The sequence below is a fragment of the Entelurus aequoreus genome, linkage group LG14, assembly GCF_033978785.1.
Source record: "Entelurus aequoreus isolate RoL-2023_Sb linkage group LG14, RoL_Eaeq_v1.1, whole genome shotgun sequence".
Lineage (NCBI taxonomy): Eukaryota > Metazoa > Chordata > Actinopteri > Syngnathiformes > Syngnathidae > Entelurus > Entelurus aequoreus.
Window position 1 is genome coordinate 57,486,715 of NC_084744.1, and position 18,811 is coordinate 57,505,525.

Below are 18,811 nucleotides of genomic sequence, written 5' to 3' on the forward strand. Positions count from 1 at the left end.
AAAGCCTTTAAAATATTTTCTTGGATTTTCAAATTCTATTTGAGTTTTGTCTCTCTTAGAATTAAAAGCGAGACCAGCTTGCTAGTAAATAAATAAAATTTAAAAAATAGAGGCAGCTCACTGGTAAGTGCTGCTATTTGAGCTATTTTTAGAACAGGCCAGCGGGCTACTCATCTGGTCCTTACGGGCTACCTGGTGCCCGCGGGCACCACGTTGGTGACCCCTGCTCTAGAACATGTTTAGCTTTATTCATTAGTGACATGTTTTTTGCCACTTTATATTGTATATTTTGTACATAAGATTTCCAATTCATTTTATCATCTATTATTACACCCAAAAGTGTGTTTTCTTTTACCCTTTCAATATCTACTCCGTCTATTTGTATTTGTTTGACTTTCTCTTCTACTGTTACCAAATAGCATTTAAAAAAAAAAAAAAAAAAAAAAAGGAGAAATCTGCTGTAAGGTATTTGATTATTTTTGCTGTGTGTGTTTGCTTCTACAGCGAACGCGTACATTCGTCATAACGCGGACAAGCTGAGCCGGGTCTATCCTGCAGGCTCCAGGGCCGACTCCTCCAACTACAACCCTGTGCCTCTGTGGAACGCCGGCTGCCAAATTGGTACGTGGACACATTACGATACGTAAATGGACACAATGTTGTAGTGTGGACACTAGGGTTGTACGGTATACCGGTATTAGTAGAGTATTCATTAGCGATACTAATGAATCATTTTCGGTATTATACCGCCTCTGAAACGTACCGAAACCAGCAATGTCACGACGATTGCTGGTTTACGAGCATGTTCGGCAGCGCACAATCACAGAGTACTTACAAGCAGACACAGTGTGTAGACAGAAAAGGGAGAACGGACGCATTTTGGCTTAAAAACTAACAATAAAGGTGAAGTTATAACACTGAAACACACTCAGGAAGAGATGCTTTAAGACATGGCTGGCTAGCTAGCTAGAGGCTAACGTCCCTCCGCCGTTAAATCACTAATCCTCGCCTCCATTGCGACAAATAAAGTAAGTTTCTTACAAGTATCATTATTGATTGATTGATTGATTGATTGAGACTTTTATTAGTAGGTTGCACAGTGAAGTACATATTCCGTACAATTGACCACTAAATGGTAACACCCGAATAAGTTTTTCAACTTGTTTAAGTCGGGGTCCACTTAAATTGATTCATGATACAGATATATACTATCATCATAATACAGTCATCACACAAGATAATCACATTGAATTATTTACATTATTTACAATCAGTGGTGTGGAGGGGGTGGGGGCGTGGGGGGGGGGGGTATGGACATCAAGTAGTGGACATAGAGAGAGAGAGAGAGAGAGAGAGATCAGAAGGCATAAGAAAAAGAAAAAGTATCTGCATTTGATTGTTTACATTTGATTATTAGCAATCCGGGGAGGGTGTTAGTTTAGGGTTGTAGCTGCCTGGAGGTGAACTTTTATTGCGGTTTTGAAGGAGGATAGAGATGCCCTTTCTTTTATACCTGTTGGGAGCGCATTCCACATTGATGTGGCATAGAAAGAGAATGAGTTAAGACCTTTGTTAGTTCGGAATCTGGGTTTAACGTGGTTAGTGGAGCTCCCCCTGGTGTTGTGGTTATGCCGGTCATTTACGTTAAGGAAGTAGTTTGACATGTACTTCGGTATCAGGGGGGTGTAGTGGATTTTATAGACTAGGCTCAGTGCAAGTTGTTTAACTCTGTCCTCCACCTTGAGCCAGCCCACTTTAGAGAAGTGGGTAGGAGTGAGGTGGGATCTGGGGTGGAGGTCTAGAAGTAATCTGACTAGCTTGTTCTGAGATGTTTGGAGTCTAGATTTGAGGGTTTTGGAGGTGCTAGGTTACCAGGAGGTGCATGCGTAATCGAAAAAGGGTTGAACGAGAGTTTCGCCAGAATCCTCAAGGTGCTTTTGTTGACCAGAGAGGAGATTCTGTAGAGAAATCTCGTTCGTTGGTTAACCTTTCTGATTACCTTGGTTGCCATTTTATCACAGGAAAGGTTAGCCTCTAGAATGGAACCTAGGTAGGTGACCTCATCTTTCCTGGTGATAACAATGTCACCCACTTTTATGGTGAAGTCATTGACTTTCTTAAGGTTGATGTGGGACCCAAACAGGATGGATTCTGTTTTACCCAAGTGTATGGATAGCTTGTTGTCAGCGAGCCAGGTGCAAGTTCTACAGAGCTCAGCACTGAGGATTTTCTCCACCTGTGACTTGTCCTTGCCGGATACCAGCAGGGCAGAGTCATCCGCAAACAAAAACAATTCACTGCAGGACGAGGACTAGCTAAACATGCTTCACTACACACTGTAGCTCACCAGCATCAAAATGTAAACAAACGCCATTGATGGATCTACACCTAACATCCACTGTAATGATATCAGTACAGGCTCGTATCTAGTCGATACTACTATGATTACATCAATATTTTTTGGCATCACATCTTCTTTCGTTTAAAAAAAAAAAAGTATATTATGTTTATAAACTCAGTAAATACGTCCCTGGACACATGAGGACTTTGAATATGACCAATGTATGATCCTGTAGCTACTTGGTATCGGATTGATACCCAAATTTGTGGTATCATCCAAAACTAATGTAAAGTATCAAACAACAGAAGAATAAGTGATTATTACATTTTAACAGAAGTGTAGACAGAGCATGTTAAAAAGAGAAAGTTAGCAGATATTAACAGTAAATGAACAAGTAGATTAATAGTTAATTTTCTACCACTTGTCCTTAATATAGTTGACAAAATAATAGAATGATAAATACAGTACTTTACTGCATACGTCAGCACACTAATTACCGTATTTTTCGGAGTATAAGTCGCTCCGGAGTATAAATCGCACTGGCTGAAAATGCATAATAAAGAAGGAAAAAAAACATATATAAGTCGCACTGGAGTATAAGTTGCATTTTTTGGGTAAATTTATTTGATAAAAACCAACACCAAGAATAGACATTTGAAAGGCAATTTAAAATGAAAGCTGCAAGCAGCGATGGACGTGACCGACTTTGAGGGCTCATAAAATCCAAACCCGAGCAGTAATTAAAACTCTTTCATCAACTTTTAATCAGAAGGGTTCAATCTCTCTCCTGTGCTAATTTGAAGTCGACACAACAAACGCGCTCAGAGGAGATGATGTTTGAAAAAAGGTGACTGTTTTTACACAACTTTTGTTTTGAAGGGGGAATTGCAAATCCTGTTGATTTTTGCTGGGGGTTGTCAGTGTATGAAAACTAGGTCTAAGTGAGACCTACATAGAGGTTTTTGTTTCATGTCTCTACGACATTCCTACTGGGAGTTACAGGCAGTTTTGTCTGTGTTTTCTTCCTAGGGGACGCTAGAGCGCAGTTTTGAGGTTTGGTTTTTTGATTAGATCGCAACTTTCGCCAGTCCTGATGTGTGTCCAATTTGGTGAGTTTTGAAGCATGTTAAGGGGGTCAAATTACAGCTCAAAGAGGCGGCGGTATAATAATAAAACGCTAGAAATTCAATAGGGTCCTCTGTCCCAAAGGGACTCGGTCCATAATAAATAAAGAATAGTGAACAACAGGCTGAATAAGTGTACGTTATATGAGGCATAAATAACCAACTGAGAACGTGCCTGGTATGTTAACGTAACATATTATGGTAAGAGTCATTCAAATAACTATAACATATAGAACATGCTATACGTTTACCAAACAATCTGTCACTCCTAATACCATGAAATCTTATACGTCCAGTCTCTTACGTGAATGAGATAAATAATATTAGTTGATATTTTACACTGATGTGTAAATAATTTCACACATATGTCGCTCCTGAGTATAAGTCGCACCCCCGGCCAAACTATGAAAAAAACTGCTATTTATAGTCCGAAAAATACGGTAGGAGTCTTTGTTTACTTACTGCTAAAAGATAAGTTGTCTAGTATGATCACTATTTTATTCAAGGACTAAATTGCAATAATAAATATATGTTTAATGTACCCTCAGATTTTTTGTTAAAATAAAGCCGATAATGCAATTTTTTTGTGGTCCCCTTTATTTAGAAAAGTACCGAAAATTATCGAAATTTTAGTACCGGTATGGTTACAACACTAGTGGACACACAGCACAACAAAGGCCATTAGTCCTCATCTTTGTCCGCTCCCTTTTGCCCCTCCTAGTGGCTTTAAACTTCCAGACCAGCTGCCCGGACATGGACTTGAACCAGGGCAGGTTCCTTGCCAACGGAAAGAGCGGCTACATCCTGAAGCCCACCTACATGAGGAGCACGGCCACGGACTTCGACCCCATCACTCTGACCCGAGGAGACTGGCTCAGGCACAAGACGCTCCATGTGATGGTCAGTGCTGAAAAAAGCTGAAATATAACTCAAACGTCAATTTAGTGGTTGCCAAAAAGTGATTCAATGTAATATTTTGAGATTGACACATCTCATCTGTGCATACATTATTAGATTACCCTTAAGAGAGTTAGACATATGATAATAAAGTACATACTGTACTGTTTACACGTTGAAGTTCCCTTTTAAAAAGATGAAATATAACTCAAACGACAGCCTAGTGGTTGCCAAAAAGTGATTAAATGTAATATTTTCATATTGACACATCTCATCTGTGCATTCATTATTAGATTACCCTTAAGAGAGTAAGACATATGATAATAAAGTACATACTGTACTGTTAAGACGTTGAAGTTCCCTTTTAAAAAGATGAAATATAACGACAACTCAATGGTTGCCAAAAAGTGATTGAATGTAATATTTTGATATTGACGCATCTCATCTGTGCATAAATTATTAGATGACCCTTAAGAGAGTTACATGTGTAATAATAAAGTACATACTGTACTGTTTAGATGTTGAAGTTCCCTTTTAAAAAGCTGAAATATTACAACTTAGTGGTTGCCAAAAAATGGTTCTAAGTATTATTTTGAAATTTCTACATCTTGTCTGTGCATAAAATATTAGATTACCCTTAACAGAGTTATATATATGACAATAAAGTACATACTGTACTGTTAGAATGTTGAAGTACACTTTAAAAAGCTGAAGTATAACTCAAACGTCAATTTAGTGGTTGCCAAAAAGTGATTCAATGTAATATTTTGATATTGACACATCTCATCTATGCATAAATTATTAGATTACCCTTAAGAGAGTTAGACATATGATAATAAAGTACATACTGTACTGTTTACACGTTGAAGTTCCCTTTTAAAAAGATGAAATATAACAACAACTTAGTGGTCGCCAAAAAATGGTTCTAAGTATTTTTTTGAAATTTACACATCTTGTCTGCATAAATTATTAGATTACCCTTAACAGAGTTACATATATGACAATAAAGTACATACTGTACTGTTAAAATGTGGAAGTACCCTTTAAAAAGCTGAAGTATAACTCAAACGTCAATTTAGTGGTTGCCAAAAAGTGATTCAATGTAATATTTTGAGATTGACACATCCCATCTGTGCATTCGTTATTAGATTACCCTTAAGAGAGTTACACATATGATAATAAAGTACATACTGTACTGTGTACATGTTGAAGTTCCCTTTTAAAAAGCTGAAATATAACAACAATTTAATGGTTGCCAAAAAGTGATTGAATGTAATATTTTGATATTGACACATTTCATCTGTGCATTCATTATTAGATTACCCTTAAGAGAGTTACACATATGATAATAAAGTACATACTGTACTATTTACACGTTGAAGTTCCCTTTTAAAAAGATAAAATATAACTCAAACGACAGCTTAGTGGTTGCCAAAAAGTGATAAAATGTAATGTTTTGATATCGACTCATCTCATCTGTGCATACATTAGATTACCCTTAAGAGTTACATATATGATAAAGTACATACTGTACTGTTTACACGTTGAAGTTCCCTTTTAAAAAGATGAAATATAACTCAAACGACAGCATAGTGGTTGCCAAAAAGTGATTAAATGTAATATTTTGATATTGACACATCTCATCTGTGCATAAATTATTAGATTACCCTTAACAGAGTTACACATATGGATAATAAAGTACATACTGTACTGTTAAGACGTTGAAGTTCCCTTTTAAAAAGCTGAAATATAACGACAACTTAATGGTTGCCAAAAAGTGATTGAATGTAATATTTTGATATTGGCACATCTCATCTGTGCATAAATTATTAGATTACCCTTAAGAGAGTTACATATGTAATAATAAAGTACATACTGTACTGTTTGGACGTTGAAGTTCCCTTTTAAAAAGATCAAATATAACAACAACTTAGTGGTCGCCAAAAAATGGTTCTAAGTATTATTTTGAAATTTACACATCTTGACTGTGCATAAATTATTAGATTACCCTTAACAGAGTTACATATATGACAATTAAGTACATACTGTACTGTTAAAATGTTGAAGTACCCTTTAAAAGCTGAAATAAAACTCAAACGTCAATTTAGTGGTTGCCAAAAAGTGATTCAATGTAATATTTTGATATTGACACATCTCATCTATGCATAAATTATTAGATTACCCTTAAGAGAGTTAGACATATGATAATAAAGTACATACTGTACTGTTTACACGTTGAAGTTCCCTTTTAAAAAACTGAAATATAACAACAACTTAATGGTTGCCAAAAAGTGATTGAATGTAATATTTTGATATTGGCACATCTCATCTGTGCATTCATTATTAGATTACCCTTAAGAGAGTTACATATGTAATAATAAAGTACATACTGTACTGTTTACATGTTGAAGTTCCCTTTTAAAAAGCTGAAATATAACAATTTAATGGTTGCCAAAAAGTGATTGAATGTAATATTTTGATATTGACACATACCATCTGTGCATAAATTATTAGATTACCCTTAAGAGAGTTACATATGTAATAATAAAGTACATACTGTACTGTTTACATGTTGAAGTTCCCTTTTAAAAAGATCAAATATAACTCCAACGACAGCTTAGTGGTTGCCAAAAAGTGATAAAATGTAATATTTTGATATTGACTCATCTCATCTGTGCATACATTAGATTACCCTTAACAGAGTTACACATATGATAATAAAGTACATACTGTACTGTTTACACGTTGAAGTTCCCTTTTAAAAAGATGAAATATAACGATAACTCAATGGTTGCCAAAAAGTGATTGAATGTAATATTTTGATATTGGCACATCTCATCTGTGCATAAATTATTAGATTACCCTTAAGAGAGTTACATGTGTAATAATAAAGTACATACTGTACTGTTTACATGTTGAAGTTCTTTTTTAAAAAGCTGAAATATTACAACTTAGTGGTTGCCAAAAAATGGTTCTAAGTATTATTTTGAAATGTCTACATCTTGTCTGTGCATAAAATATTAGATTACCCTTAACAGAGTTACATATATGACAATAAAGTACATACTGTACTGTTAAAATGTTGAAGTACCCTTTAAAAAGCTGAAATAAAACTCAAACGTCAATTTAGTGGTTGCCAAAAAGTGATTCAATGTAATATTTTGATATTGACACATCTCATCTATGCATAAATTATTAGATTACCCTTAAGAGAGTTACACATATGATAATAAAGTACATACTGTACTGTTTACACGTTGAAGTTCCCTTTTAAAAAGATGAAATATAACAACAATTTAATGGTTGCCAAAAAGTGATTTAATGTAATATTTTGATATTGACTCATCTCATCTGTGCATACATTAGATTACCCTTAACAGAGTTACACATATGATGATAAAGTACATACTGTACTGTTTACACTTTGAAGTTCCCTTTTAAAAAGCTGAAATATAACGACAACTTAATGGTTGCCAAAAAGTGATTCAATGTAATATTTTGATATTGGCTCATCTCATCTGTGCATTCATTATTAGATGACCCTTAAGAGAGTTACATATGTAATAATAAAGTACATACTGTACTGTTTACACGTTGAAGTTCCCTTTTAAAAAGCTGAAATATAACGACAACTTAATGGTTGCCAAAAAGTGATTAAATGTAATATTTTGATATTGGCACATCTCATCTGTGCATAAATTATTAGATTACCCTTAAGAGAGTTACATGTGTAATAATAAAGTACATACTGTACTGTTTAGACGTTGAAGTTCCCTTTTAAAAAGCTGAAATATAACGACAACTTAGTGGTTGCCAAAAAATGGTTCTAAGTATTATTTTGAAATTTCTACATCTTGTCTGTGCATAAATTATTAGATTACCCTTAACAGAGTTACATATATGACAATAAGGTACATACTGTACTGTTAAAATGTTGAAGTACACTTTAAAAAGCTGAAGTATAACTCAAACGTCAATTTAGTGGTTGCCAAAAAGTGATTCAATGTAATATTTTGAGATTGACACATCCCATCTGTGCATTCGTTATTAGATTACCCTTAAGAGAGTTACACATATGATAATAAAGTACATACTGTACTGTTTACATGTTGAAGTTCCCTTTTAAAAAGATGAAATATAACAACAATTTAATGGTTGCCAAAAAGTGATTTAATGTAATATTTTGATATTGACACATTTCATCTGTGCATTCATTATTAGATTACCCTTAAGAGAGTTACACATATGATAATAAAGTACATACTGTACTATTTACACGTTGAAGTTCCCCTTTAAAAAGATAAAATATAACTCAAACGACAGCTTAGTGGTTGCCAAAAAGTGATTGAATGTAATATTTTGATATTGGCACATCTCATCTGTGCATAAATTATTAGATTACCCTTAAGAGAGTTACATATGTAATAATAAAGTACATACTGTACTGTTTAGACGTTGAAGTTCCCTTTTATAAAGCTGAAATATAACGACAACTTAGTGGTCGCCAAAAAATGGTTCTAAGTATTATTTTGAAATGTACACATCTTGTCTGTGCATAAATTATTAGATTATTTCAAGCGTTGACCGGTCCGCAGCTACAAAAAGGTTGGTGACCCCTGGTCTAGTGGGACTCGTCAATGTTAAATAAGAGAAAATGCGGCCGGTTATAAACTATTTAACCCTTGTGCAGTGTTCGGGTCCGTGGGACCCGTTTTCATTTTTTATTAAAAGAAAAATGATACAATTAATAACTTTTTCAAACTGAGACCCACTGAACAAAACGGTGATATCGTACTGTTCCACTCCTGCCCCGTTGTAAACGTACATCATGTGTCACCAGGTGATATCGGCTCAGCAGCTCCCCAAAGTGAACAACAAGTCGTCGTCCATCGTGGACCCGCTGGTGAAGGTGGAGGTCTACGGCGCGCCGGCTGACGTGGCGGTGAAAGAGACCAGTACGGTTGAAAACAACGGTACGGTGTTACCCTTCATGTACATACCACTTTAAAAAGACCTCTTCTTGCAATGTCATCCATTTCTTTCTCCTTGAAGTCCTATTTTGTGTTCGTGTATCGTATTGACAACCTTTTCCAATATTTAGGAAGAACCGTATTTTCCGGACTATAGGGCGTCATATTGCAGTCTACACTGCATTCCTCCTCTATATTACTTCCAAGAAAACTGCCTTTGTGTAGTATAATGTTGGAGTAGAATTTTATTAAAGTGGCTGGACAGATTTTGGAAAATCTACTGGTCTCACTTCTTAGCATTTCACCATGTGCCAAATAAAATAGCTATGAGGTCGGTAAGCACAACCCAAATTATTCTGTACATTAGGCACACTGTAGGCGCCTACTGTAGGCGTACGTACACGACACCATACTGCCATCTGGCAGCTACAATAGATGGTTCACCCCCCATTTGCCACGTTTCATGTGTCAGGAAAACCCTGACAAATGGGGCAACGTTAAACCAGTAGAGATATAAATATACAATATTTGTATTTTGTTGAATTATATTAAAATATGTATTGTCTATATTAATAATATACATATTATAGTTATATATTAAAAATAAAAACATTTAATTTGGGTTGTGCCTACCGACCTCATAGCTATTTTATTTGGCACATGGTGAAATGCTAAGTGAGACCAGTAGATTTTCCAAAATCTGTCCAGCCATTTTAATAAAATTCTACTCCAACATTATACTGAATGGATGGATGGATGGACATATTATAGTTATATATTAAAAATATATATTTTTATATTAATACATTTTTTTTTTTTTGTGCAAAACTTTCGAGTTGTATTTTGTTAAATTATATATATATTTTTTTTTTAAATTAAAAAAAAAAGTATGTTTTATTTTATTAATAATATAATTTAACAAAATACAATTATATTATTTAAAAACATTTTTTTTATATATATATATATTTTTTAAATAATTGTATTTTGTTGAATTATATTTTTTTTAAAACAACGAATATATATATATATATATATACATATATATATATATATTCGTGTATATACATGTATACACACGTATATATATACACGTGTGTATACATGTATACACACGTGTATATATATATATATTCGTTGTTTTTTTAAAATGTAATTCAACAAAATACAATTATTTAAAAAATATATAAAAATTTTTTTTAAAAATAATATAATTGTATTTTGTTAAATTATATTATTAATAAAATAAAATAACATACTTTTTTTTTAAATTTTTAAGAAAAAATAATATAATTTAACAAAATACAATTATAAGTCTCGAAAGTTTTGCACTAGTTTTCCTCAGCCCCGTTTGTGGCGGTTTACCTGACACATGAAACGTGACAAATTGGGGACGGCACTATGCACTCTAGCCGCCAGATGGCAGTAGAGTGTCGACTATCTTAAAATGTGTTTAGTGGCAACTCCCAACTTTGACCACCGGCGTCAGTCGCTGTGTAGAGTGGCGCTTTCCCTCCTTTTCAGCAGACTGCGTTGCAAAATGATTAAACTCCCCTGAGTGACGTTAAACACAAAAGTAGCTGTCACGTTTGTCACGAGAATGACAATATGTTGTAATTGTATGTTTGAATTGTTGAATGAATTAAAACAAATACCTGGACGGCCTACTTTGGTGGTGTGGAAGTGCTCATGTTACGCTAAAGAAGTGTGCAACACACACACACGTATTGTTAGCACATTAGCTTGAGTGCTTCCTTGCAGGTGCATGTTTGAGCAGCATGTAGTCCCAATCCCCTACAACTGAATGCATTCTTTCTTTGTGTCGCAGGCTTCAACCCGGCATGGAATGAGAATTTCCAGTTCGACATCTACGTCCCAGACCTGGCCCTGGTGCGCTTCCTGGTGCAGGACCACGACTCCACGTCTGATAACGAGTTTGTGGCGCAGTACACACTTCCTTTCAACAGTTTGAAGATGGGTGAGTCCTCTTGCCTTTCTTTTTGTCCCATCACTTACTTAAAGGCCTGCACAATCTTTGGCCAACACACCAAATCCAAATCAATACTTTTTAATAACATTGGCTGCCAGTTCCATTTGATGTTTATTCATGTGCATTGTCCCGGGTCACAAAGATGTAACAAAGATAGCAAATGACAACTTCCTATCAGGACTTTTATAATACATCTATCAACAAGCTTATTATTGGTGTGTCTCAGTTATAAAGGATGGAAAGGGTAATGCACACAAGGGCACAAAAAGAGGGTGAAAACATAATAAATCAATATTTATTTATATATATATATATATATATATATATATATATATATATATATATATATATATATATATATATATATATATATATATATATAAAATATACATATATACACATACATATATACACATACATACATACATATATACACATACATACATACATATATATATGTATATGTGTGTGTATATATATATATATAAATATATATACAGATACAAATATATATATATATGTGTATGTATGTGTATGTGTATATATATATTTATATATATATATATATGTATATACACACACATAATATATATATGTATAACACATATATAATGTGTGTATACATATATATATATATACACACACATAATATATATATTGTGTATGTATGTGCGTATATTATATATATATATATATACGCACACATAATATATAAATTGTGTATGTATGTGCGTATATTATATATATATATATATACGCACACATAATATATATATTGTGTATGTATGTGCGTATATTATATATATATATACATATATATATACACACACACATAATATATATATTGTGTATGTATGTGCGTATTTTATATATATATATATATATATACACACACATAATATATATATTGTGTATGTATGTGTGTATAATATATATATATATATATATATATATATATATATATATATATATATATATATATATATATATACACACACACATAATATATATATTGTGTATGTATGTGCGTATATATATATATATATATATATATATATATATATATATACGCACATACATACACAATATATATATTGTGTGTGTGTTTTTATATATATATAAAAAGTAGACTAAAAATGTAAAATAGTAGCAATATAACATATGTAATATTTACATATTATATATACAGCATATAATATATATTAATTTATATTGATAACTACATTCCTCCTCTGATTAATTTCTATATTACTTCAAAGAAAACTGGCTTTGTTTAGTATAACAATGTTGGAGTAGATTTTTATTTAAGCGGCTGGACAGGACAGATTGTGAAAAAATAAATAAATAAAATTCATTTTTTTGGACATCCTGAGTAAATTACTTGCTTGCCTAATTTAAATTCATTATTTATTTATTTTGTTTAAAAAACTAGCCAATTGTTTTGTCCAATGTCAGAATGTCACACACATATATTTTCAAATGATGAATGCAAGAACATTTTTGACTAAATGAAAGCAAGCAGAGGCCAATGCAATATGTACTTTAACCCTTAAGGCGTCCCTCAATTTTGTGTTAAATAACTCCTTTTTATTTTTTTCACTGTTAACTCCTAAATATCGATGGATCAACTTTAAATCCAAACGTTGACATAGTTTTAATTATTTTAGTTTTGTGCCTGTTTTTTTAATGGGAAAACCACAATGTTTCCCGCAAAAAACTGTTCAAAGTGGAATATTTGATGTGAAGTAATTGAGCCTTTAATAGAACAATAATTCATAACATTGCTTCTGGTCAGTTAGTATTTGTTGTTTAAAAACACAACAGCTTTGTGTTATTAGTGTCAATATTCCCTCATTATTACATCAGTTTACTATTTTACCCCGCTTTTCTTGTTTTGTTATTTTAATAGTATTTTTAAAATGTTCTGTAGGCCGCATATGGACCCAGGGCCACACTTTGGACACCCTGGTACACAATAGAAGCACCTTTCTAGCCGCTAGATTGACTTGTGACGTTACACTGACACCTAGTGGCCAATCATGTGCACTACTAGCTGAATCTGTTTGGATCTCCTTACGTTGCAAACTCCAGTTGATGGTCTTCCAGCGTGTAAAGTAACCTTGTTGTTCCCACACAGGCTACAGACACGTGCCTCTGCTCAATAAAAATGGCGACGTCGTCCCCGCAGCTGCACTTTTTGTACACATCATGGTCGTGGACGCCGAGTGAAGACGCCATCAGCCGCCATCTTCTGCCATTATGCTGTTTTTTTCCCAACATGTTTTGCTTTGTCAGCATAATTCCAGTGGAGTAATCTTCTAAAGGAGGGTGACATGATGCAAGTGTGTACCTTCCTTTTTAATCCTTTGTCCTATTTTAACAATTCACAGTAAACATAATATAATATTTTGTCATGACAAACTTTTTATTGACTGAAATTTTTTGACAAAAAAAATCCAGATTTTTTTTGACACTACATACATGTATATATGTATACATACATGCATGTATGTGTATATATGTATACATATATACATACATGTATGTATATATGTATACATACATACATGCATACATACATGTATGTATACATACATACATACATACATACATGTATGTATACATACATACATGTATGTATACATACATACATGTATGTATACATACATGTATGTATACATACATACATGTATGTATGTATGTATACATACATGTATGTATACATACATACATACATGTATGTATACATACATGTATGTATGTATACATACATACATGTATGTATGTATACATACATACATGTATGTATGTATACATACATGTATGTATACATACATACATGTATGTATGTATACATACATACATGTATGTATACATACATACATGTATGTATGTATACATACATGTATGTATGTATACATACATGTATGTATACATACATACATGTATGTATGTATACATACATGTATGTATGTATACATACATGTATGTATACATACATACATGTATGTATACATACATGTATGTATGTATACATACATGTATGTATACATACATGTATGTATACATACATGTATGTATACATACATGTATGTATACATACATGTATGTATACATACATACATGTATGTATACATACATGTATGTATACATACATGTATGTATGTATACATACATGTATGTATACATACATGTATGTATACATACATGTATGTATACATACATGTATGTATGTATACATACATGTATGTATACATACATGTATGTATACATACATACATGTATGTATGTATGTATGTATACATACATGTATGTATGTATGCATGTATGTATACATATATACCTGTATGTATACATGCATGTATGTATACATACATGTATGTATACATACATGTATGTATGTATACATACATGTATGTATGTATACATACATGTATGTATACATACATGTATGTATGTATACATACATGTATGTATACATACATGCATGTATACATACAGGTATATATGTATACATACATGCATACATACATACATGTATGTATACATACATACATACATACATGTATGTATGTATACATACATGTATGTATACATACATGTATGTATACATACATACATGTATGTATACATACATGTATGTATGTATACATACATGTATGTATACATACATACATGTATGTATGTATACATACATGTATGTATACATACATACATGTATGTATACATACATGTATGTATACATACATGTATGTATACATACATACATGTATGTATGTATACATACATGTATGTATACATACATGTATGTATACATACATGTATGTATGTATACATACATGTATGTATGTATACATACATGTATGTATACATACATACATGTATGTATGTATACATACATGTATGTATGTATACATACATGTATGTATGTATACATACATGTATGTATACATACATGTATGTATACATACATGTATGTATACATACATGTATGTATGCATACATACATGTATGTATACATACATACATGTATGTATGTATACATACATGTATGTATGTATACAAAAAATACATGCATGTATGTATACATACATACATGCATGTATACATATATTTATACGTGTATGCATGTATGTATGTATGTATACATGGGTTCTCTCGATCAGACACTTAGAAAAAATCCAAGAATTTTTTTTTTCCAAGTACAAAATCGAGAGAGGCTAAAAATCACCTCTTTTTTACCTTCTCTCGATCAGACACATATATACATGCATTTATGTATACATACATACATGCATGTATACATATATTTATACGTGTATGCATGTATGTATACATACATGCATGTATGCATACATGTATGCATGTATATATGTATACATACATGTATACATATATACATACATGCATATACGTATAAATATATGTATACATGCATGTATACATGCATGTATGTATACATGCATGTATACATGTATGCATGCATGCATGTATACATGCATGCATGTATACATACATACATGTATGTATACATACATGTATATATGTATGCATGTATGTATACATGTATGTATACATATATACATGCATACATGTATGCATACATGTATGCATGTATGTATACATACATACATGTATATGTACATACATACATGTATGTATACATGCATGTATACATATATACATACATACATGCAAGTTTACATATATTTATACGTGTATGCATGTATGTATATATGTATACATGTATGTATACATATATACATGCATACATGTATGCATGTATACATACATGCATGTATACATACATACATGTATACGTACATACATACATGTATGTATACATGCATGTATACATATATTTATACGTGTATGCATGTATGTATATATGTATGTATACATACATGCATGTATGCATGTATACATACATGTATGCATACATGTATGCATGTATATATGTATACATACATGCATACATATATACATACATGCATACACGTATAAATATATGTATACATGCATGTATACATACATGTATGCATGTATGTATATATGCATGTATGTATACATACATGCATGTATACATACATACATGTATATGTACATACATACATGTATGTATACATGCATGTATACATATATACATACATACATGCATGTATACATATATACATACATGTATACATACATACATGCATGTATACATATATTTATACGTGTATGCATGTATGTATATATGTATGTATACATACATGCATGTATGCATGTATACATACATGTATGCATACATGTATGCATGTATATATGTATACATACATGTATACATATATACATACATGCATACATATATATATGTATACATACATGTATACATATATACATACATGCATACATACATGCATACACGTATAAATATATGTACACATGCATGTATGTATGTACATATACATGTATGTATGTATACATGTATGTATGTATACATACATGCATACATGTATGTATACATACATACATGCATACATGTATGTATGTATACATACATGCATACATGTATGTATGTATACATGCATGTATGTATGTATACATACATGCATATATACATACATGCATACATGTATACATGCATACATGCATGTATACATACATGTATACATATATACATACATACATGCATGTATACATATATTTATACGTGTATGCATGTATGTATATATGTATGCATGTATGTATATATGTATACATATATACATACATGTATACTTACATGTATACATATATACATGCATGTATACTTACATGTATACATATATACATTCATACATACATACATGTATACATATATACATGTATGTATGTATACATACATGTATGTATATATGTATACATGTATGTATGTATATATGTATACATGCATGCATGTATGTATACATGCATGCATGCATGTATACATACATACATGTATATGTACATACATACATGCATACATGTATACATATATACATACATGTATGTATACATATATACATACATGTATGTATACATACATACATGTATATATGTATACATGTATGTATGTATGAATGTATATATGTATACATGTAAGTATACATACATGTATACATATATACATGCATGTATGTATACATACATGTATACATGCATACATGTATGTATACATACATGTATACATACATGCATGTATACATACATACATACATGTATACATATATACATGCATGTATACTTACATGTATACATATATACATTCATACATACATGTATGCATGTATGTATACATACATGTATACATATATACATGTATGTATGTATACATACATGTATGTATATATGTATGTATGTATGTATACATGCATGCATGTATATATGTATACATGCATACATGCATGTATGTATACATGTATACATATACATACATGTATGTATGTATACATGTATGTATATATGTATGTATACATACATACATGTATATATGTATACATGTATGTATACATACATGCATACATGTATGTATATATGTATACATGTATGTATGTATGAATGTATATACGTATACATGTAAGTATACATGCATGTATACATGTATGTATACAAAAAATACATGCATACATGTATGTATACATAAATACATGTATATATGTATACATGTATGTATACATGCATGTATACATACATGCATGTATACTTACATGTATACATATATACATTCATACATACATACATGTATACATACATGTATGCATGTATGTATACATACATGTATACATATATACATGCATGTATGTATACATGCATGTATACTTACATGTATACATATATACATACATACATACATGTATACATACATGTATGCATGTATGTATACATACATACATGTATACATGTATGTATACATACATACATGCATACATGTATGTATACATACATGCATGTATGCATGTATACATATATACATGTATATATGTATACATGCATGTATACATATAATGTATTTATGTATACATGCATGTATACATATATACATACATGTATGTATACATGTATGTATGTATGTATATATGTATACATGCATGTATACATAAATACATTATATGTATACATGCATGTATACATATATACATGTATATATGTATACATGCATACATGCATGTATGTATACATACATGTATGCATGTATACATAAATACATGTATATATGTATACATGCATACATGCATGTATGTATACATACATGTATGTATGAATGTATATACGTATACATGTAAGTATACATGCATGTATATATGTATACATGTATGTATACAAAAAATACATGCATACATGTATGTATACATGCATGTATACATACATGCATGTATACTTACATGTATACATATATACATTCATACATACATACATGTATACATACATGTATGCATGTATGTATACATACATGTATACATACATACATGTATGCATGTATGTATACATA

The 18,811-nt window shown here is 31.4% G+C and overlaps 1 protein-coding gene across 1 annotated transcript in view; it reads left to right on the plus strand.

The window, feature by feature from the left end:
* The window catches only part of plcd1b (phospholipase C, delta 1b), a 50,860-nt gene extending 37,129 nt beyond the window's left edge, over nucleotides 1–13,731 (plus strand). Inside the window, exons 11-15 of the mRNA XM_062070303.1 lie at nucleotides 505–621; nucleotides 4,187–4,365; nucleotides 9,203–9,335; nucleotides 11,161–11,310; nucleotides 13,460–13,731. Of these exons, the coding sequence (XP_061926287.1) occupies nucleotides 505–621; nucleotides 4,187–4,365; nucleotides 9,203–9,335; nucleotides 11,161–11,310; nucleotides 13,460–13,551 (671 nt within the window). The 3' untranslated portion in view covers nucleotides 13,552–13,731. The remainder of the gene's footprint in view (nucleotides 1–504; nucleotides 622–4,186; nucleotides 4,366–9,202; nucleotides 9,336–11,160; nucleotides 11,311–13,459) is intronic.
* The last annotated feature ends 5,080 nt before the right edge of the window (nucleotides 13,732–18,811 follow it).